This window comes from Tamandua tetradactyla, chromosome 11 (assembly GCF_023851605.1).
Source record: "Tamandua tetradactyla isolate mTamTet1 chromosome 11, mTamTet1.pri, whole genome shotgun sequence".
NCBI classification, from domain to species: domain Eukaryota; kingdom Metazoa; phylum Chordata; class Mammalia; order Pilosa; family Myrmecophagidae; genus Tamandua; species Tamandua tetradactyla.
Window position 1 is genome coordinate 13,483,455 of NC_135337.1, and position 22,385 is coordinate 13,505,839.

At 38.3% G+C, this 22,385-nt stretch overlaps 1 protein-coding gene and 1 pseudogene across 1 annotated transcript in view; one reads left to right on the forward strand and one right to left on the reverse strand.

Annotated features, from left to right (window-relative positions):
- Positions 1–1,894: 1,894 nt before the first annotated feature.
- Positions 1,895–2,794, reverse strand: LOC143649907 (small ribosomal subunit protein uS10m pseudogene; annotated as a pseudogene).
- Positions 2,795–4,470: 1,676 nt separating this feature from the next.
- Positions 4,471–22,385, forward strand: part of PSMA5 (proteasome 20S subunit alpha 5) — a 28,667-nt gene continuing 10,752 nt past the window's right edge. The window contains exons 1-3 of the mRNA XM_077120005.1: positions 4,471–4,635; positions 15,068–15,134; positions 20,936–21,062. Of these exons, the coding sequence (XP_076976120.1) occupies positions 4,607–4,635; positions 15,068–15,134; positions 20,936–21,062 (223 nt within the window). The 5' untranslated portion in view covers positions 4,471–4,606. The remainder of the gene's footprint in view (positions 4,636–15,067; positions 15,135–20,935; positions 21,063–22,385) is intronic.

Below are 22,385 nucleotides of genomic sequence, written 5' to 3' on the forward strand. Positions count from 1 at the left end.
ATGAAGGAGGGGGTAAAGAAGGGAGGGTTGGATTGGCAGAGTCTCAGACTGCAGCTCAGTTCTAAAAAATTTTCAACCAGGCTGATGGGTAGTCCTTGAGCCAAAGCTGCCTATTAGAAGACTGCTAAGTTTTGCAGGAATGGGCCTGCATTAGTACTCATGCTGTGTGTAGTCACTGACTAGGACTGGTCAACTCTTTCTTGGGGGGGGGGGGGGGTTGCAAGAATCAAAGCTAGTTAAGCCCTCCCACATCCTTGAGCTGAAAACATTTTGCTATTGAAAATATTCTTACAAAATGACTGAAGTAAAAAAATCACCTACAGGGTGAAGAAACCAAAACTAAAATATCTTTTTATGCAAATAACAAAATAGCTGCTGTACAATGAGATACCACCTCATACCTATAATAATGGCTGCTATTAAACAAACAGGAAACTATAAATGTTGGAGAGGATGTGGATAAACTGGGACACCTATGCACTGCTGATGGGGATGCATAATAGTGCAGCCACTATAGAAGACTATTTGGTGGTTCCTTAGGAAACTAAATATTGAGTTGCCCTATGACCCAGCAATAGCATTACTTGGTATATACCCAGAAGAGGCGAAAGCAATGATACAAACAGACATTTGCACAACGATGTTCACAGCAGCATTATTCACAATTGCCAAAAGATGGAAACAAACCAAATGCCCATCAACAGAGAAGTGGAACAACAAAATGTGGTCTATACGTACGATGGATTATGCAAAATGATGTCCTGAACTACATGACAAGATGGATGAGCCTTGAGAACATAATGTTGAGTGAAATTAGCCAGACACCAAAGGACAGATACTGTATGATTCCACTTTTATGACGAGCATAAAGGTATAATCAGAGGCTTATAATATAGAATATAGGGGACTTGGAAATACATAGAAGCTAGAGATGGGTGAACTGTTAGCTAATGAGGTTGAACTCCAAGCTAAGGGGATAGGAGTAAAGATGGTTCTCCAGTGGGTCTAGAAGTAATATTACCATATTGAAGATGAACAAGATCAAAAGGGGTTGTATAGACCTATGTGTCCTACTGATTCACACTAGAAATATGAATGAGTTCTTGTAAGAATTACTTCAAAGATATGATTCTCGTATAGAGTGTTTAAGTCCAGGGTACAGGGTCCTTTAATCCTGTATAGATTATTGTAATGTCTGGATACATCCTCGACAGATATTAAGCAGATAATCAAAAAGTACTGGCAAGGTGGGTAATGGTGGTGCCCTGGCAGAGTTCTTGCCTGCCATGCCAGAGACCCAGGTTCAATTCCCAGTGCCTGCCCATGCCAAAAAAAAAAAAAAAAAAAAAAAAAAGGAAAAAGTATTGGCTAAGACCCCTGAGGGATGGGAGAAAAAACATGGAATTATTAAACTTCACCATCAGGGAATCCCCGATACTGTTCAAACTTTAGGGACATCCAAATCAATAGGCTATGTCCTCGATCATGAGGCTTACTTTTGTGAAGCTTACGTAGGTAGCGGAGAAGCTTAGACCACCTACAGGCATGCCTAAGAGTTACTTCTGGAGGATATCTTTTTTTGGTCAGATGTGGCCTCAGTCTCTCTAAGCCCAACTCTCCAAGTGAAATGATTGCCTTCCCCACCATGTGGGACATGACATCCAGGGATGTCTATGAATCCAGACCTGACACAGTGGGTCAACAATCAATCCTGACCAAAAGGGGGAAAAGAAGTATAATTAATAAAGTATCAATGGCAGAGAAAGTTCAAATAGGGTCAAGAGGCTACTCTGGAGGTTGCTCTTATGCAAGTTTCAGGTAGACCTTGCTACCTATCATAACCTACCAACCCAAATAACTTTTTTTTGAACATTAGCAGCCTAACAAAATATAAATTTTATTCTTTTTTTTGGCTCAAAGTAGTCAAATGGTTTGTTCACATTTGTTAAAATCAGATCTGAAACAATGACATGCATAAAAGAACAGATAAAATAGTTATTTTGCTGCAGTCTATCATTAAAGTTACATTCTCTGCTCTTCACTGATTAAAACAGAGTAGTTAGGTGGATTCAAAATGATCTCAGCTGGAAAACAATCTTCATTGAAACATGCACATCTGGTTCACCCTCATTTCAAACTCAAGGCATAAATGGCCTCTTTAAGCCTTTATGGTTTGCTTGCTTCATTTTCTTCTGATATCGTTTTCCAGATTGGCTCCTTGATGTGTTCTGGTAACTGTTCTAATTTTGTCTTTGTAACCTCCATGGCAACTCCTTCAGGTAAGTTTCGCTGTATATATTCCAAGTAGACATCTGCTGTACTTCCAGTTAGATGTTCTAACTCTAAACATCTGTAAAGTGTTCTCATTTCATACTGAACTCTGTGCTTCTTGAAAATATGTACTGATTTGAGAAGAGTAAATCGTTCTATTTTCCTTGGAGGTTCGTGTGCTTTAATAGAGATACCAAGTTCTTTAGCAGCAAGCACGGCAAAATATTCATAACTGTCCAATATGGCCTTATCATGGCCTTTTACTAAAACTGACAGGTGCTTATATAATGTGTCTGGTTCATCAGAAATGGTTATCATAGGCTTAGACAAATCCTTGGGAACGTCAATATGTAGGTTCGAAAACTGTACCCACTTTATATTGGTACTGAGAAGAAAACCACCATTTTTGGCTGTACTGCTCTTAGAACTGTTTACAGAAAAGTTCCCCGAACTCTTCCAAAAGCTCCCGCACACCTCCCAAACCGCCGCTCGGGCCGCCATCTTGCGGTTTCGATCCAAATAACTTTTTTTTTTTTTTTTTAAACATTTTCTTATTTTATTATATTTTGTTTGTTTGTTTGTTTTTTACATGGGCTGGGGCCGGGAATCGAACCGGGGTCCTCCGGCATAGCAGGCAAGCACTCTTGCCCGCTGAGCCACCGCGGCCCGCCCTCCAAATAACTTTTTAATGAAACAATTATTTATTGAGTATTTGTGGGCAAGGCATTATGCGAGGTGCTGGATTTTTATCCTATAATGACCCACTCTATTGGGAGAACAAGATTTCCCTTCTGACCCATAACCAGCTACCTGCAGCTACTCTTAATTTACAATATTTAGAGCACAAACACATTTACCCAGAGAGATTCCACATTCAAGTACATTCTATGAGACAATTCATCACTGTATGGGCTGGAGAGCACCTTGCATTCCTGGGTGCTCAGGAAATATTATGCTCAAACACCTATACAATAATTTCCAAAGAACTCTGAAGAGCAACTTTAGTGAATTTATGACCGTTTTCCAAAAGAAAAGCCACACTAGCTGACAAGAAAGCTAGAGAGTACTATTCTTTTCTCAGAAATGTAATAGATCCCTGAGGATCTGCTGTTTGGAATACTTCCTCAGTTTTATTAGTGCCAAACATTTCATTGGTTTGGGACCACAAAACTAAATTTCTGTTGAATTTACGAAGGAAGACAGGAAATAAATTATGTAAACAAACATTAATATCTAAAAGGCATATCTCTTCATTTCCCCCACCCTTGAAATGGCTTTGGTGACTTAAATTAAGGTAGGGCCAAGCATTTTTACCTAACAGATACAGCCCTGGAACGTTACTAATAACTGGAAATTACTAATAACTGGGCACTTCCCTTTCAATCATATACTGCTCATTAAATGAATTAAATAGCTATCTTTCTCGAACAAGTAATTCATTTATTGTCTCTATGAGGCTGTGAAGTTACTTTCCCATTCTTAGTAAATGGAAGCAAGATGCACAGAAAAAGAATACACAGTCTGCCAGTTCTTCACGAATGACAGAAAGAGCAGTAAACAATCTGAACCCCGGATCCAGGGCTCTGGGTCACCAGATCTGAAACCTGTACAAAGAGCGGATGGGGAGAGACATCGAAGGAAGAGCTTAATTAGCCATGGTACCTTGAAGACTTTCAGACTAAAACCTATCAACTTTTCTCAACAAACGAGCCAGCTAGGGGTTGGCTGAGGCGAACGCTCTCGCCCACGGCGCCGGCTCAGACCGACTCGAGCGCACCCCATCTCCGCCCAAATCGAGTCACGGAACCATCGTCACGACTCCAAGGACCAATACCGCGCCAGCGCCTGAAGAGCCGGGAATCCCGCGAAGGGCTGAGCGAGCACGAAGGAAAAAGTATGCTCTGCCTGGCATAGTGGGAGCCAGCAAAGTACCTATCAGAGTTCTGATAGCCCCCAAGTCCGTACGCGCTCTCCCCGCGGCCAATCTTCGGCGGGCTTTACATCCTCTAAAGTGACGCTCTCACCACACGCCTCTGATTCCAAGCGCCCGGGGCAACCACCGGCCACTTAAAGCGGAAGGACAACTCTAGCTACGTCCTCCCTGGACCAACCACTGCCTGGAGGGGAAGCACGTTAGCCCTATCACCTCGGCGGGAACTATAATCAGCCAATAGGATGCAAGCAAAGGAGGGCGGGCTGAAGGGGTCGCGGACGCACGCGCAGTTGGGTGCCGGGCCCTGGATTCTGTAGCTGTGTGAGTGAGTTAGGTACTGGCGGAATCGTGTTGGCCCTCGGGATCCCGGGATAGCCGCTGCTGCCGTCTCCTGCCCTCGCCATGTTCCTCACCCGGTCTGAGTACGACAGGTCCGTGCGGCGGGGAGAGCTTGAGTCGGGGTTCTGGGCGGGCAAGCACGGGGCCCGGCGTCGGCCTCGGCCTGGGTTCTGCCGTGTCATGGGGCTCCCCAGGAAACCGCGTCTGGCTGGGTCTGGGAATCCCTTGCCTTTCCTAGCTACTCTCTGAGCTGGGTTTGGCCGTCTCTGCCGCTCTTGCGCTACCGCTGAGTCACGGCTGGGTCCTAACTCGGTGTGAAAACGAGCAGCTCCGGTTTGTGCTGGGAAGACGGCTGAGGACCCGAGACTCCGACCTTTAACCCGGGGAAGACCGGGGGGGTCATTCCCCCTCCCCCGGTTCATCTCTTCTTGCCGAGTGCGACTGCGTTTTCAAATAATTTAAACGTGCTGCCTGAAAGGAAAAGTAACTGGGGATCTCCTAAATTGCTTGATAATTTCAGCTCCCGTTCTCTGAGAATACCCTCGTTTTCTATTTCTTAGCTGTGGGGACAGAGCAGCCCTTCCTCTGACAGGGATGTAGTAAGGCATGCTGGGATGTCTAGTTCCTGCGAAAGCTCCAAGGCGGTCCCAACTGTTCCCAGATATTTTATTGTCTAGGGTCTGTGATTTTTGTAGGAATTGAAATTTAAGGTGGTTCTCAAGAGATTTCACTTGTTGATTCCACTTGACCTAGACTTTTTTGGGGTTTGTTTAAATAAAATTTTAAAGGAAGTTAATTTTAGCGTGCGTTAAAGGCCAAATCTAATGTTTTTGAAAGTTAAATTTGTAAGAATATTGTGTTCGTTCAAAAAAAAAACTTTTAAGGGCTTGAGAATGTTAAAGCGATATTACATTGCACATGTTTATGCTGTGACATTTTTGCTTTCAGTTTCTGTTTTGATCAGTTAAGTTTTTATATAGATAATTGTTTCAAAGAACGCCCTGAAAAACAGGTGTTTTCTTTGTACTAGGTGGTTTGAGAAGCTGCATTTCTTGTGAAATATACGTCAAAGTTTTGTCACCTGGGACTACCACATTTTCATCCTTTTACTGACTTATAGAAGATGTGTGTTAAGTTTGAAACTGACATCTTTTTCTTGCTGTTCTATAAAATGACTTTTGTTACTCAAAATTTACCTTCCAGGCCATTGAAGAGAATCATCTTTGGGTGATACAATTTTTAAAAAAATATTTTTATTGAGATATCTTTACACACATACAGTTCATCCAAAGAATACAATCAGTGATTCACAGTACCATCACATGGTTGTGTATTCATCACCATGATCATTTTTAGAACATTTGCATCACTTCTGAAAGAGAAATAAGAAAAAAACTCATGTGTTCCATACCCCTTAACACTCCATCTCATTGACCACTAGTATTTCAGTCTACCCCCCCCCTTTTTTTTTTACCCTGTATCCTGCATCCCTATTATTTATTTATTTATGGTCTTTTTTTTTTTTTTTAACTTATCTGTCCATACCCTGGATAAGGGGAACATCAGACACAAGGTTTTTGCAATCACACAGTCATATTGTCTTCAAGAATCAAGGCTACTGGGATACAGTTCAGCAGTTTTAAGTACTTCCCTCTAGCCGCTCCAATACACCATAAACTAAAAAGGGATATCTATATAATGCATATGAATGACCTCCAGGATAATCTCTTGATTGTGTTTGAAATCTCTCAGCCACTGAAACTTTATTTTATTTCTCTCTTCCCCGTTTTGATGAAGAAGGCTTTCTTAATCCCATGATGCCCGGTCCCAGCTCATCTCCGGGAGTTCTGTCCCACCTTGCCAGGGAAATTTACACCACTGGGAGTCATGCTGTAGTAGTGGGGAGAGCAGAGAGTTCATCTGCCTCATTGGCTTAGAGAGAGAGGCCACATCTGAGCAACAAGAGAGGTTCTCTGGGTGTGACTTAATTGTAAGTAGGCTTAGCTTCTCCTTTGCGGGAATAAGTTTCATAGCATTGAAACCCAAGATTGAGAGCTCAGCCTATTGAATTTGCTGTCTCCACTGCTTGTGAGAATATCAGCAATTCCCCAGGTGGGGAAGTTTAGTATTTCCTTCTTTCTCCCCAGTCCTCCAAAGTTGCTTTGCAAATACTTTCTTATTCTCTGCCCCAATTACTCTGCCTGTATCCAGGCATCACACTAACCTAGTGGAAATCAACAAGATCTCATGCCCTATTTAAGATTCCATGTAAATAATCTTCAAATAAATCGACCATACAATTTAAATTAGGTAATATGCTAAACAAAATACAAATTTTCCACCAAATAAGCATCTCTTCCTTTGGTCTTACACAGAAGTTGAAGTTTCTGAATATGGGTCATACCATCCTTTATCCTGTATTCTGATTTACCTTAATCCTATCCAGAACAGCTTCATTCATATTTCTGGTTGAAGTCTGGTTACCTTTTCAACTTTTTTGACAGTTGCTTTATGAGGTAATGCTGACTTTCATAGCTTCAGAGCTCTAACTCTTAGTCGCAGGTATCACATAAATACCTAAAGTTTCAGGGAAGGAAAGGTTATAAACAAATAGCTCAGTATATAAGAATTTATAAGTAACAGTTACAACTCCAGAATAGATGTGACTGCTGTAAAAGCTTACAATCTAGGAACCTTTACAGTGGGCTCCAACCAGATAACCCATGCTCTCAGTCTCGGCTCTCTGAGTTTGTATATTATCGTGAGTCTATGAGTGAAGAATGGACGAACTATATTAGTGAGACATGATAGTATTTGTCTTTTTGTTTCTGACATTTCATTCAACATACTGTCCTAAAGTTTCATTCACTTAATTTAAGCATGCCTCACAATTTCATTCTTTATTGCAGCCACTCAGTAGTCTGTTGTTTGTATATGCCACAAATCCCCCTTCCATTCCTCAGTCATTGTATCCTTAGGCCACTCTATCCATTGCTAATCTGCAGGCACTATGCAAATGTCCATTCATATTCCGATTCTCAGTTTCTCTTTGTACTTAGCATAGGGGTTGCAGGATTCTATGGCATCCCCACCCCTAGCCTCCGGTGGAATCACCCTACCCTCCAGGTGAATAGGTACATCTCTTCGCATTTTCTCTAGCACTGGTTTCTCTCTATTCATTTTTAAGCAGTTTTATTAGTACGTCATACAATTCAACCTAGGTAAATAGCCACACCTTTGCTGTCATAATCTATAGGAAGACATTTCCTTTTCTTTACAAAGAATCCGTGCCCCTCCCCCATATTCCCTGCTTGTTGACATTTAATTTTGGCATAATGCCTTTGTTACATTCAGTGGAAGCATATTGCAGTGTTACTGTTGACTACAAACCCTAGCTTGCATTGATTGTATTCTTTCCTGTATACCATCTCATTTTCAACACCTTGAAGTATTGACATTTATTTGTTCTACTTCATGCAGAAACATTCTTATATTTGTAAATTCAATCACTTGTCGTTGTCTACTCTAGACATTCCTAAGTTATTCCATCTCAGTCTTTATCCTCTATCTTTCCTTCTGGTGTCAAACGTGCCTCCCGCCCTTCTCCCTTAACCATACTCAAATTCAGCTTCATTCAGTATATTTATGTTACTATGCACAATACTGTCCAATGGTAGTGCAATAATATGGTTGATATAATTTTGAGTTAGGGTGTGTACATGGTGGAAATGTTAATCCTAATCAGAAAGTCTTTGTTAAGTTAAATGGTCATTTACTTAACATATTCATTGACTACTTTTGGTTGTTTATTTTTGTGTCTTCACAAAATATAAGACAAGAATGCCTAAGACACACACTTTTTTATTCACTTAGCTAATGTATTTAAGTGCTTGCTATGTACAAGGCACTGTTCAAAGTGCTGGTCATACAATGGTGAACAAAACCAAGATCCTTGCCCTCATATAGGAATCTGTTTCTTAAAGAACCGTTTACAAAAGTAGTGTACTATGAAACAAATTATTAACATCATTAGAGAAATTCAGATCAACACTACAGGAGTTTTAGGGAGAGAGATTGCATTCAAAAGTAGTGGCTCATGGAAGACTTCACAAAGGAGCTGATACTAAAACTGGGTTTTGAGAAAGGGTAAGATTTGAATAAATAGAAACAGTGAGGGTAAATGTATTTCAGGCAGAAAGTATGGGATGAACAAAAGAGATGCAGTGGGAAAGCACGGTACTTGTTTGGGAAAAGTCCAGTCTGGTGGGTACATAGGATATATGTATGGGAATAACAGTAGAAATGGGAGAAACAGGATAGTGCTAGATATTAGATGGTTTTTAATACAGGATCAGAGTTTAGGTTTATTCTGTAGGCAATTTGGACCCTTAATTTTTGTTTTAAGAAGTTACATAGTCACATACTATGTTTTATAGGGATTAATTCACTTGAGTAGAGGAAAGAGCGAGTCGATATCAGTTAGGAGGCTATTACAGTACTTAGGTGAAAGGTGATGAGAAGGTTGAGAATGTAAGGAAGAGAGTGAAGAGGTTCTGTGGAGGAGGAATTGATATGAATTGATATGACTTGGCATATTGTTGGATATGGGGGAGGAGAGAGCAATGAGTCAGATCATTAAGAACTTTCTAGTTTAGGAAACTAGGAGATTGGAGGTGTTTTAAAGTGAAAATGAAGGCGAAATGGCCGGAGATGAAGGTGATTTTGCAAGGGGGCCCAAATTTATTTATTTATTTTATTATTATCAAAGCAAAACAACATACAAACATGAACATTCTTAACATACAAACGTTCCCTGCATGGTGTACAATCAGTGACTCATAATATCATCACATAGTGGTATATTCATCACCATGATCATTTTTTAGAACGTTTACATCACTCCAGAAAAAGATAAAAAGAAAAAAGTCATACCTACCACACCCCTTACCCAACCCTCTCATTGACCGCTAATATTTCCATCTACTCAGTATATTTTTTTTGGGGGGGGGGCTGAATTTTAAGGTGTTACTTTTTCAGATTGGAAAATGTTGAGTGTTAAGTATTAATGGGACATCAGGTGGAAATGTTCAGCCTCTCTTAGATTATTCAAGAGAGGTCAAATTGGTTATAGAGATATGGGAATAGTTGGTGTTTGGCATAGATGAAATAATTCAAGAAGACTGTAAAGTTGTAGAAGCAGTTCAAGAACAAAACCCATAATAGGTAACTTCCCTAGGGTGACATTCTTGAATTAGAGTGAAAATACTACATTCACATTGTTCTTTACAATTTACAGTTTGTTTGTACACTATGTGATTCAATACCTAAGTGTCTTCTGCTGGACTCAGGATGGGCATTATTATTTCTACTTTTCAGTTGAGAAAATTAAAGTTCAGATCAGTTGTGACATACTTTTTACTTAGCTAGCAAGTGAAATTAGTACTCAATTCCAGGTTTTTCTGACCTCAGACTTTTCAAAATATTCATTAGAGCCCTAAACTTCACCGTAATGACCTCGGGCAAATGGTAGACGAGCATGGTGGGATTCTTCCCCACCCCTGATTTAGCTAGTATAATTCCCAAAGATAGTATGAATGGAGTATTTGAGAGCTTGGTCTTTAGTCAGATTGCCTGAGATTTAATTCCAGCTCTGCCTCTTATATGCCAAGTGACTGACCAGATTAACCTTTGTGCCTCATCTGCCTTAGAAAACCCACTTCATAGGACTGTTTTGAGAATTAAGTGAATTCAGTCATTTTATAATAGTGTTATTAATCAGTTTATAACAGTGCCAGGCATTTAGTAAATGTTTAGTCAATGTCAGGTCTTGTTATCATCTGTTTTGTGTATTGGGATATGTATAAAATTTCTTTTGAAAAAAATTCCTTTAATAAACACAATTTGAAAACACCGTACTGTATGTCATGTTACCTGTTTAAAGTATAGACTGTAAATCAAGGATCACACCCATTTTCATTCTTTTGTTAAAACATATTTTTTTAACTTTTTATTTTGAAAAGCTTTTTATTTTCAAACTCAAAGGACAGTTACAAAACTAATACAACCCCATGCAGAGAATTCCAATATACCCCTAATTCCCAGATGCCCACATCCATCAGTGTTCCCATTTTGCTATCTTTGCTTTAATATCTGTCTGTCTAGCCAGTCATCTGTGAATCCATTTTCTGAGCACTTCAGTGTAGATTGTGTACATCATGCTCCTTGAACCCTTAATACTGCCATGTACATTTCCTAAGGACAAGAATATTCACTTACATAACCACCTTTTGCAGTTACCAAGTTCAGGAAATTTAACATTAATATAAAGCGTATAGTCTATATTTCAATTTTTTCATGTACTCCAGTAATGTCCTTTTTTATTTTTAATTTTTTTCCTTTATTAGAGAAGTTGAGGGTTTGCAGAACAATTATGCATAAAATACAAGATTCTCATATATCACCCCACAATAATGTCCTTGTGAGCCATTTACTCCTCCATTATTAGGTTCTGTCTAGGATCATATATTATATTTCATTATCATTGTCTCTTTAGTTCTTTCTTTTTTTTAACCATGGAAACAAGTGTACAACATAAACTTTCCTATCTCAACCACTCACAAGTATACCATTCAATAGGATTAATTATATTTAATGTGGCGGTACTCTTACCACCTTCCATTACTAAAACTTCCCCATCTCCTCAAAAAGAAATCCCATACCTAATGCATTAGATCCCCATCCCTGCCCCCACACCTGCCCCCTGCTCCTGGCAACCTGTATTCTACTTTCTTATCTCTGTTACTTATACATTCTCCAATATGTCCATTGTAGTTACCACGGGGCTTAAATTTTACATTCAGATCTATAACAATCTTGTTTGCTTTGATACCAACTTAACCTCAATATATAGACAATGTTCCTATGCCCCTTTCCCCTCACCTTTATATAATTCTTGTCACAAGTTACATTATTTTTTTCATTTTTTAAAATTAATTTTTAAATTAAAAAAATGTAACAGGTACAAACGTTCTTAACATATGATCATTCCTTTCTACATATATAGTCAATAATTCACAATATCATCACATAGTTGCATATTCATCATGATCATTTCTTAGAACCTTTGCATCAATTCAGAAAAAGTAATAAAAAGACAACAGAAAAAAAATTCATATATACCATACCCCTTACCCTCCCTTTCTCTGATCACTAGCATTTCAATCTACTAAATTTATTTTAACATTCTTCCCCCTATTTATTTTTATGCCGTATGTTTTACTTGTCTGTTGATAAGGTAGATAAAAGGAGCATCAGACACAAGGTTTTCACAATCACACAGTCACATCATGAAAGCTGTATCATTATACAGTCATCTTCAAGAAACATGGCTACTGGAACACAGCTCTACATTTTCAGGCAGTTCCCTCCAGTCTCTCCATTACATCTCAACTAACAAGGTGATATCTATTTAAACGCATAAGAGTAACTTCCAGGATAACCTCTCGACTCTGTTTGGAATCTCTTAGCCATTGACACTTTATTTTGTCTTATTTCTCTCTTCCCCCTTTTGGTCGAGAAGGTTTTCTCAGTCCCTTGATGCTGAGTCCCAGCTCATTCTAGGATTTCTTTCCCACATTGCCAGGAAGGTCCACACCCCTGGGAGTCATGTCCCACGTAGATGGGGCGGGCAGGGAGGGGGGTGGTGAGTTTGCTTGTTGTGTTGGCTGGAGAGAGAGGCCACATCTGAGCAACAAAAGAGGTTCTCTTGGGGGGTGATCCTTAGGCCTAATTTTAAGTACGCTTGACCTGTTCTTTGTGAGGTTAAGTTTCATATGAATTACTTTTTATATGTTATGAGTTCAGAACCACTGAATTATTATTATTGCATTTGTGCATTTGTCTTTTAGATCCTGAAGGAAGTAAAAAGTGCAATTAATTACAAACCAAAAAATATAATAGAACTGGCTTTTTTTTTTTTTTTTTTTTTTTGCATGAGCAGGCACTGAGAATCAAACCCGGCTCTCCAGCATGGCAGGTGAGAACTCTGCCTGCTGAGCTACCGTGGCCCACCCAGAACTGGCATTTATGTTTAACCATGTTGTTATTTTTACTGGAGATCTTTATTTCTTCATGTGGCTTTAGTCTATTGTCTATTGTCCTTTCCTTTCAACCTGCAGAGCTCACTTTATCATCTCTTGTAAAATGGTCTAGTGGTGACTAACTTCCTCAGCTTTTTTTGTCTGAGAATGTGTTAATCTTTCCCTCATTTTTGCAAAACAGTTTTGTTGGATATAGAATTCTTGGTTGACAGTTTTTTTCCTTTCAGCACATTATGTCATCCTACTACCTCTTGCTGCCATGGTTTCCCATGAGAAAAGGGCATTTACTCTAACTGAAGTTTCCTTGTATGTGACATGTTGTTTCTCTTTTGTGGTTTTCAGAATTCTTTTTTTATCTTTGGTATTCAGTAGTTTGATTGCAATATGTCATGGTGTGGGTCTATTTGGGTTTATCATTGAGTGCCTTGGATGTGTAGTTTCATATCTTTTGTTATATTTGGGGGCAGTTTTCAGCTTTTTTTTTTTTTTTATATTCTCTCTGCCCCCTTTTCTCTTTCTTCTGGGATTCCCACAATGGGTGTATTGGTATGCCGATGCAATGGTGTGTCCCACAGGTTACTCAGAGTTTATTCACTTTTCTTCATTCTTTCTTCCTTCTGTTTCTCAAATTGGGTGATTTAGGTGGGTTTACTTTCAAGTTTACTGATTTTTTTCTTCTGCCAGCTCCTATTGTTGAATCCCCTAGGGAATTTTTAAATTTCTATTACTATAGTCTTCAGCTGTTTGGTTCCTTTCATAATTCCTCTGGTTCCTTTTCATACTATCCATCTCTCTGTTGATATTCTCTCTGGTGATCTAACATTTTCCTGGTTTCCTTTATTTCTTTGTCTGTGTTTTCCTTTAGCTTTTTGAGCACATGTAGGACCATTTTTAAAGTTTTTATCTTGTATGTCCCAGGTCTGATAGTCTTCATTGATGGTTTTTAATGCTTTTATCTTCTGCTTTGCCTGGACCCTCACTTCTGTTTCTTTGTATGTTTTGTAATTTTTTGTTGAAACTTGGACATTTTGATATTTTAATGTGTTAATCACTGGATTTTAGATTCGGAAGCACCTGTCTGTTCTTTAAACTTGTATCCAGGTAGTGTTATGAGAGAGCTTTCCTTGAGTGCCAATAGCTAATGAAAAAAAGAAAGGAAAAAAGTAACACCTTTCCCTGTCTTTGTAGGTTGACTTATACCTGTGAGCTCCTTCAGAGTTTATCCGTACATTAAATCAAAGCCAAAGTGTGTGGGTGTCCCTGATCCTTTCTGCATAAATGTGTTGTCTTTGGCATGTACTTGTGACCCTTGGAATTCCCCTATTTACTTGGATGTAACCATTACCCTACTTCATTAGGAAACAGTTTCTTCATGGGCCTGGGCAGTGTACAACATGTAATCTGTTACTCCAGTCAGCCGTGACTTGACTACTCTCCCACAACATTCTCTACAGAGCTCTGTTAGTTGCTTTCTACAGGCAGGGCAAGTTCTGGGAAAACAAGCCTGCAACAAGTATTCTAGTTCAGTCCCTCAGGCTACCAACAGATAGATTGGGCCAGACTTACATGGCCTTAGTGTTTGTTCAAGAGTGACTGTTCCCTCTGGAACTAAGCTGAGCAATCCACACTGGGAGTATAGGTCAGCTTTGCGCCAGGCCTGTAAGGGGATGTGAGAGGGGCCCCCAAGGGGACTAGGAGTATCTGACCACTTCTAAGTTGCTCTTTTCTTTGAAGACTATGTGTGGGGCAGAATCCTGAAGCTTCTCATTCTGCCACCTTGAGCCAAGCAGGCCAAAGTGTCCATTGTATACTGGAGGCTTTTATAGATAAAACCATGATTGGTGCTGCTTCTCCACAGGGATTTCTAACAAATTGAAACAAGGAAAGGTGGGGAAGTATTTGGAGAGAAAAGCAGTCTGACCTGTTAATTGACATAAATAGGTATTATAGGCTTTAGGAACTTCACAGATTTCAATCTATTTTTAAGATAACAATACTAATTCATATAAATAAATAGAGAAATGTGCCTGTGATTAATTTACTAAAAAGTAAGGTTATAACATTAATGCATTTATTGGGAAGAAGGTAAAAATAAATGCGCATTTTCTTGGGAATTAATAGTTTTAGGCAATTCTAAGTTGATTTAGGGTTGAAGCGGAAAAGTCACCTGCTCTCATTTGATCAATTTGAGGACTTTCTGGGAATAGGGGAGAGGTATACTCTGCATGTGGGTTCCATTCCCTTAAGACGCTGCTAATTTATCAAAAAGTAGCAAAAGTTTGTTGAGGGCAAAGAAAAAAAATAACAGTAATATACATATTTTGTAGTCAGCCATGTAAGCTCGATGTCGAGGAACTTGAGTTTAGTATCTCTGTGGATAGTTTTTCTGGCAATTTTTAATCCTTTTTTTTTTCCTTTAATTTAGGGGTGTGAATACTTTTTCTCCTGAAGGAAGATTATTTCAAGTGGAATATGCCATTGAGGCTATCAAGGTATAGTAGCAAGTAGCATCTGTGAAATTTTGTGGCAACGTAACACTGTTGGCAGGACATACATTTGGAATAAGTGTCTTTTAGTCATTCCTTTAGATTCCCTTTAGCCAATCATTATTAAACATTTTTATAACAATTTCAATCCGATCCTTTAGCATTATTTCAAAACTATTTGAGTATACGGACAGAATAAGAGGTTCATCTTATAATCTTGTAACATAAAATGTAATGGTTCAGGGCAGGTGATGGTGGCAGCAGTGGCAGAGTTCTTGCCTGCCATGCCGGAGACCAGGGTTCAATTCCTGGTGCCTGCTCATGCAAAAAAAAAAAAGGTATTAAAAAAATTAGTTAGAAAATATGCTATCTGTACCTAAAATTAGTTATCGAAGTGGAATCTATATTTGTTGGATTATGAGTAATCTTAAAAGCTTTTCAGTTGGTGGGTCTTTAAGAAGAAACCTATCAAAAAAACAGTTATAGGAAACATGGGTACCAAAAATCTTGAAATCTAGTGTTGAGAAGGAACCACTGGGGAATGCTTAAAATGAAAAAGAAGGATATCTAGGCTCTACCCTAAAAATTCTGATTTAGTTGTCTGGGCCAAGGCCCAGTTGTCAGTATTTTTAAGGATTCTTCCTAGTGATTCTAATGTTTAGCCTGGTTTGAGAATCAGTGATCTAGTTCAGCACTTCACTCTGTGCTTGAATCACATCTGTATCCCCCAGTAGTCTTTATTTGTATAATCTCTGCTTATGTAATTCTAGTGACAGAATTTTTCCTTAGAATATAGCTCATTCTATTTGTATACAGTTCACATGATTTGGAAATTTATCCTTGTATTTTATCAGAAGTACAGCCTCCTAAATTTTCTTTCATTTTTGTCTTTGAATCACACAAGATGTTTAAACCTCTTGCATAAGACAATTCCTAGGGAGAGCTATATTCCCCTCTCAGTTACCTCCTCTAGAATAGTGTTATTTTGGGAAATGGTTGTGTAAGGATATGGAAAAGTGCAAAAGAGATTCCGACTAGTTGAAGATTTAGAAGTAAAGAGGAAGCATTTTAGTGGGACAGAAAATATGAGCCAGCTACAAGTGTCTATTTCTATTTCTGATAATCTGTTATATATTGAAAATATACATTACTATGAAGTATATGATTGTCACAATTCTAAGTTATAGCATTATCTTGAACCTCAATTTAAGACAACAGTTCTTACAAATCAAGAGTAATCCTCATTTTGAGGCGAACTTCTTTTAAATTCCTTAGGGCTAGTTTGCCTAGCGATGATCTGATCTTTGTGGCCCTAGTTTGGACTAGGGTAGAGATAGTGATATGGCTCTTAGTGATGTTACTTAACCTGTGTGAAAATTCAGACCTGGTTGTTTCCTTGGCAGCTTATAAGGGACAAATGAGAAAGCACTATGATAAATGTAAGGTTTTGGTATTATGAAAGGAGGTGGAGAACACCTAAAAATGTATGACAGGAAGAAATTATCACTTGGAGGTACAATACAATGGCAATACTTAGAACTGTTTTAGCAAATAATTGGCTTAAATATTTTTTTGTTTAGGCCTTAGCCATTGACTTTTCATTATGGAGATTGAAATTTTAGAGTAGCTTTTTGGGGGAAGGAATGGGAATCTCTTACAATACCAAAATTCCAGTATTGTACTGAGATCCAATAACCATTTGGATATTGGTTACTATGCTTATGAGTTACATATTTAAGAAATACTACCTATAGTCAGATGTCTTTCAATGTTCGCGCTCCCCAGTTCCCAACAAAGGGGGAGGGAGAGAGAAATTTAGGCAGAATTGTAATGTAATATGTGGGGGGAAATGTAAGTGTATTTTATAAAATTAACCATCTCAAAATACTGACCTTTTTTGGAATGAAAGTTTAAGAAGTTATTTAAGTTGGATACCAGGTTGAACAGGACTAGAATTTATTCTCATGCTCTAAGAGCACCTGCTCCCCTAAATAATTATAGCTCCTGGGACTATTGGCATTTTGGGTTGGATAATTCTTTATTGTGGGAGGTTGTTCTGTGTATTGTAGGATGTTTAACAGCATTCCTGGCCTCCATCCCTTAGGGGCCAGTAGTACCCATCCCCGAGTTGTGACACTGAAAAATATCTCCAGACTTTGCCAGTTGGCCCCTATTTAAACCCCTGGTTAAGAACCACTGAGCCAGATAAAGTAAAACAAGATGAATTCTATTCTGTCTTGTCCAATTGGGTATTCACGTTCAGCACACTATACATAAAACAGAAGACAACTAAGTACTAAATTAAATTCTGTGGCAGCAGTTTCAGACTTTCTTTTTTAAGGTATACACACAACAGGGAAATAGTTCTATAAATAGTGTGATAATATCCTTTCCTTCCCCCCATTTTCAGCTCTTCAGAGGCCACACTTTAAACTCTTTTAGCTGATAATTGGCTTATTTTTGTTGTTTAGGCCTTATCTATTCGCTTTTCATTATGGAGATTGAGGATTTTGACCCCTGTAATACACACACACATTTCCTCCTGGGGTTATTGGTGGACAACACTCTTAATATCTCATATATTTAATAATTTTATTAAATCATTGTTAAACATCTATATTAGCATGACTATGACTGCTATTCACAGCTAAACCATTGTGTGTTCTATGATTATTTTTCTGTTCCTGTGCAACATTGTTTTCCATGGAGTTAATGATAAAGTTTAATTTGCTTACTTTAGTTTGTACAGATCAGTAATTCATCTCTAAAGTCTGCCCAGTTTATGCAGATATCCTCTCAAAACATCCAGACACATTAACTATCCTATTAAGGCTCCCTGAAGAAGTCATGGAGCTTTCTGACATGGTCCAATAAGGATTGATTGTTCTCTGAGCCTGTTGCACAGCTGTAGACTTAAGATCTTCTACCAATATCATCCTAGGGAATCCTTTCAACTCCCTCTTGTGTTGGATGCTGTGTCATCTTCTTTCTTGATTTATTCCCTCAGTTTGATGAAAAGCATTCTATAGTTTCATAAGAAACCATTTTTAATGTTTGAGCTCTTGTTTTTTCTATTTCTTTATCCTGTTCTTTTTTAATGGATGACATACCTTATTTTTCTTTAAGGATTAAAAAAGATTTTTTTTTCAAATTTTTTTCTCTTGAATTGTTCACATTATTTAGAGCCATATGCTTTATAAACTGCTGCTCTTGACCCATTAGTGGGTATTGAAATGTTCATGAAGAACATTTCTGTTTTTAAGAAGTGGAACAGAGCTGTCAGTATCAGGATGCCTTGCTGATGGTATCAGAAAGTGCTTTTTTTCTGCTATATGTGTGTATATATATATATATATATATTATCTGTACCCAATTGTGTGCTTTGGCTATGATATAAAATTATTTCCTAGTGTGAATTTTGGTCAAGGTTTGAAAACTGCTGCTCTATGGACAACTGCTTCGATTCTTATTTCATGCCTGGACAATATTTCTGGCTGCTGACGTCTGAGAACTGAGTTGGATATAAATGATTGGGGTTCCTAACATTAAATTTATAAATTGTTACTTAATACCCCTGTTTTCTTCAACTGTATGTACAGTTATCTTCAGCTGTGTCTAGTGTCCTCCAATCCAGTGACCCTCTGTTTTACCCTCTCCAGAGAATAAATGTAGAATGTTTTGCAGGATTAGAGGGGTAGGGGGCAGTCTTCTAGCTTTGTGGCATAAGAGAGGGAACCTGGGAATCTGTTTTATTTGTTTTAATTTAATTTTTCTTTTTCCTTAATTATGGAAGTTCTAGATTTACAGAAAAATCATGCATAAAATAGCGAATTCCCATATATTCCCCTATTACTAGTGTGGTACATTTATTTTTATAATCGTATTATTAACTGTAGTTCATGGTTTACATTAGGGCTCACTTCTATTTCTTAAGTAGACATGAGACCGATCTTCCAATTTTTAGCCCCTCCTTCATTTACATTTCCAGAGGTACTTGTTACCACAATTTCCTCAGCCTTTTGGGGGGTCCCATGATACAAATAAGATTGTTTCTTGACTTTCCCCATTGCAGGTTTAGGATTTGATTCTCAGGTCTGCTAAGTAAATTATCACTTGACCTATCTGCTGTCTACCTTCAAAATTTTGTTGCTGTGGTCTCTCCCATTCTGTTTGTCCTAGTGGATTTGTGCACCCCCCTCCTTTTTTTAAGGCTTTTAACCTTGTATTATAAGTCTTGAGGAGGAATCAGGACTAATGTATATATTCAGCCTGCTCCTTTAACTAGACATATGCGCACCCATTTTTTATGCAAAATGTTTTGACTATTCATCTCCTTTATCATGCGTGTATCCATTAAGAAAATATACGATAAAGGGTGCATGGATGGTTCAGTGGTAGAATGCTCATATACCATGCAGGAGACCCGGGCTCGATTCCTGGCTCATGTACCCTCCCCTACCAAAAAAAAAAAGTATACACAATAAAAAATTGATGTACATCTAATGACAACTGATAACCTCTATGTGTGAAACATGATCAGTCTGCAGACATGTTAAACCTGTTACATATAAAGATTCACGAACTGCTTTAGAATCTTTTGCAATAACTGAGGCCTCTGGGAGCCTGAGGCTCACACTTGGCAGTTATTGCTCTGAGGAACTAATTAAATATAATGTAAATTCAGGAAAGAAATCTCATATAGTCTTGGAATGCTTTATGAATGATGGGTGAGATTTGGATAGGCAGAGGGAAGATTGCAACCTAAGCAGGAGAGAGCCTGAACAAGGTGAAAAGGTAGAGGATAGGATTGGAAAAGACAAGTAAAATCACGTTTTGGGACCTCTGGAAGCTTATTTGGATTTTATCATATAGGGAGATTGTTGTTTCTTGAGAGAAGAAGAAATATAATTAAAGTATTTTAGTAGGTCATTCAGGCCATACATATGAAAGATACATTATGATAGAGTGAAATATGGGGACACTAAACCGGAAACTATTGAAGTAATCTAGGCATGTAATAAGAATGACATTTGTTGCTCATTTATTATGTGCTGGGCACCACTTTTAGCATTTTATGTTAATATATTTAGTCTTGATGAAGTTAAAATTATTATCATTATCTTCATTTTGCAGATAAGAAAATTGAGGCACAGAGAGCTGGTGACTAGTATCGTGGCTTGTAGGTGGAGAGATTAAGCTATAATGTGAACCGTTAGTGATGTAGAATGATTCAATTCATGTTTTATAGTGGTTGTAGTTGTGGTGTTTCTCTTCTTTTTCTTTCTTTCTTTAAAAATAAATTACTTTTCTGGGTGGGCCACGGTGTCTTAGCAGGCAGAGTTCTCACCTGCCATTGGTTTGATTCCTGCATGCAAAAAAAAAAAAAAAAAGAAAAATTACTTTTTTGGAGGTCATGTATGTTTGGGGAATACTTCCTTTTATAGACCAAGATATCAGATGTGAAGAAATCAGCTCTTTAAAAAAATTAAGTGTTTGATTACTTTCTTGCCTGCTGTGTTTAGAACTTTAGAGTCTACCCCCACCCCCCAGATATTGACATTAGAGTTGATTTTTTTTTCCAAATGCTTTCAAGACCTTTTTGAGTTTCTCCCTTAGATGCACAAAACTGTAAATCAATGCTCTTGCCATTGATAGCAATAGTATATTACTTCTTAGGGTGTTCCTTTTTCTCTCTGCATACTAGATGTGCTGAGTGAAGCTTTTATCTTGTGAAGATATGCAGAAATTCCTGGTGAGTATATTAGACTATTCCTTGATCTATACTTGGTAATCATGTTTCTCTTTAGCTTGGCTCTACAGCCATTGGGATCCAGACATCAGAGGGTGTGTGCCTGGCTGTGGAGAAGAGAATTACCTCCCCACTCATGGAGCCCAGCAGCATTGAGAAAATTGTAGAGATTGATGCTCACATAGGTAAGGAATGGGGGAAAGTTATTCTGTAGCATTTGGTCTGGGTTAATTAGCCTTTCATGAAACCAAGTTCTCTTCTCAAGAACCTCAAATTTAGACTTGACAGATGTGATATTTGTTGGAATATGTAAAGATTGGATCATAGGCTGGCTCCCTGTGATGGTTGGGTCTTCATTGACACATAATGTTAGCCCTGATGGGGTGCCACCTGATCTAGGACCAGAGGTTCATATGTAGAAAGCTAGAGGTACCTACTGAGAAAACAGGAATTCTGAAAGTTATCTTCAGAGTTATAATTCCCTTGTATAACTTCTGGCATCATTGTAGCATTACAAAATGAATAGTTCTACTTACTTATAGATGGCATTTTAGTTGGCTATGCAAATTTTCTTAACTTATCTTTCCTTAACCTATCTAGTTATCTGCTTAATGGAACAGGTAAAATACTTGTTTGAAGGCATCAGAACCAAATGCCATGGTGATTTGGGAGCTTGAAGTAATCTCTTCCATAGATATAAAAACTGAGATTTAAATCTTTTAGAATTAGACATTGTGTCTGCTTTATTTGAAGTCACCTGACTGTTGTATTAGGTCATTGTTACTTTATTCAACAAACTGAAAACAGCTATATATCAGACACTGTGCTAGACATTAAGGATACAAAGAAGAATAAGATACAGTCCTTGTCTTCTAGGAGCATCCAGTCTAATAGTGGAAGTGGACATATAATAAGTAAATACAATTAAGTGATATTGGTATTCAGAAAGACTGTGTTTAATTAGTGCTCATTAAAGGCACAAAGGAGGAAATGATTGGTTCTGTGTGGAGCCAATGGTAGTGACACTTTCATAAAAGGATTCAAAGAAAGTGGTGCTTGAGCTGAGTTTAATTCTGAAAGATAATTGCTTTCGAGGTGAACAAATGTCTGGGTATAGCAGGGGAAATCATTCTAGTTTGAGGGAGTAAAATGCGTTAAGTCTTAGTGATGTAAAATATACCAAGGCACAAACAGTTCAGTATGACTGAGAGGTGGAGTATGGCAAGAGATGGGTCTGGGGTCCAACAGTGGATGTCCTTTCTTACCATGCTAAGGAACTTGAACTTGTCCTTTTGCATTGATAAGGAAGGTTTTAAGCAATGAGGTAATGTGGTCAGATTTGAATTTTAGAAAGATTACTCTGATAAAGAGTGTCAAACCCCCCTCAATAGGGGTTGAGACTGGAAGCAGGGAGACCAGTTAGGAAATTTTCCTAATAGTGCAGACAAAGAGGTGATGAAGACTTTAACCAAGGCTGTGGCAAGGAAACAGAACTAATGACAGACAGA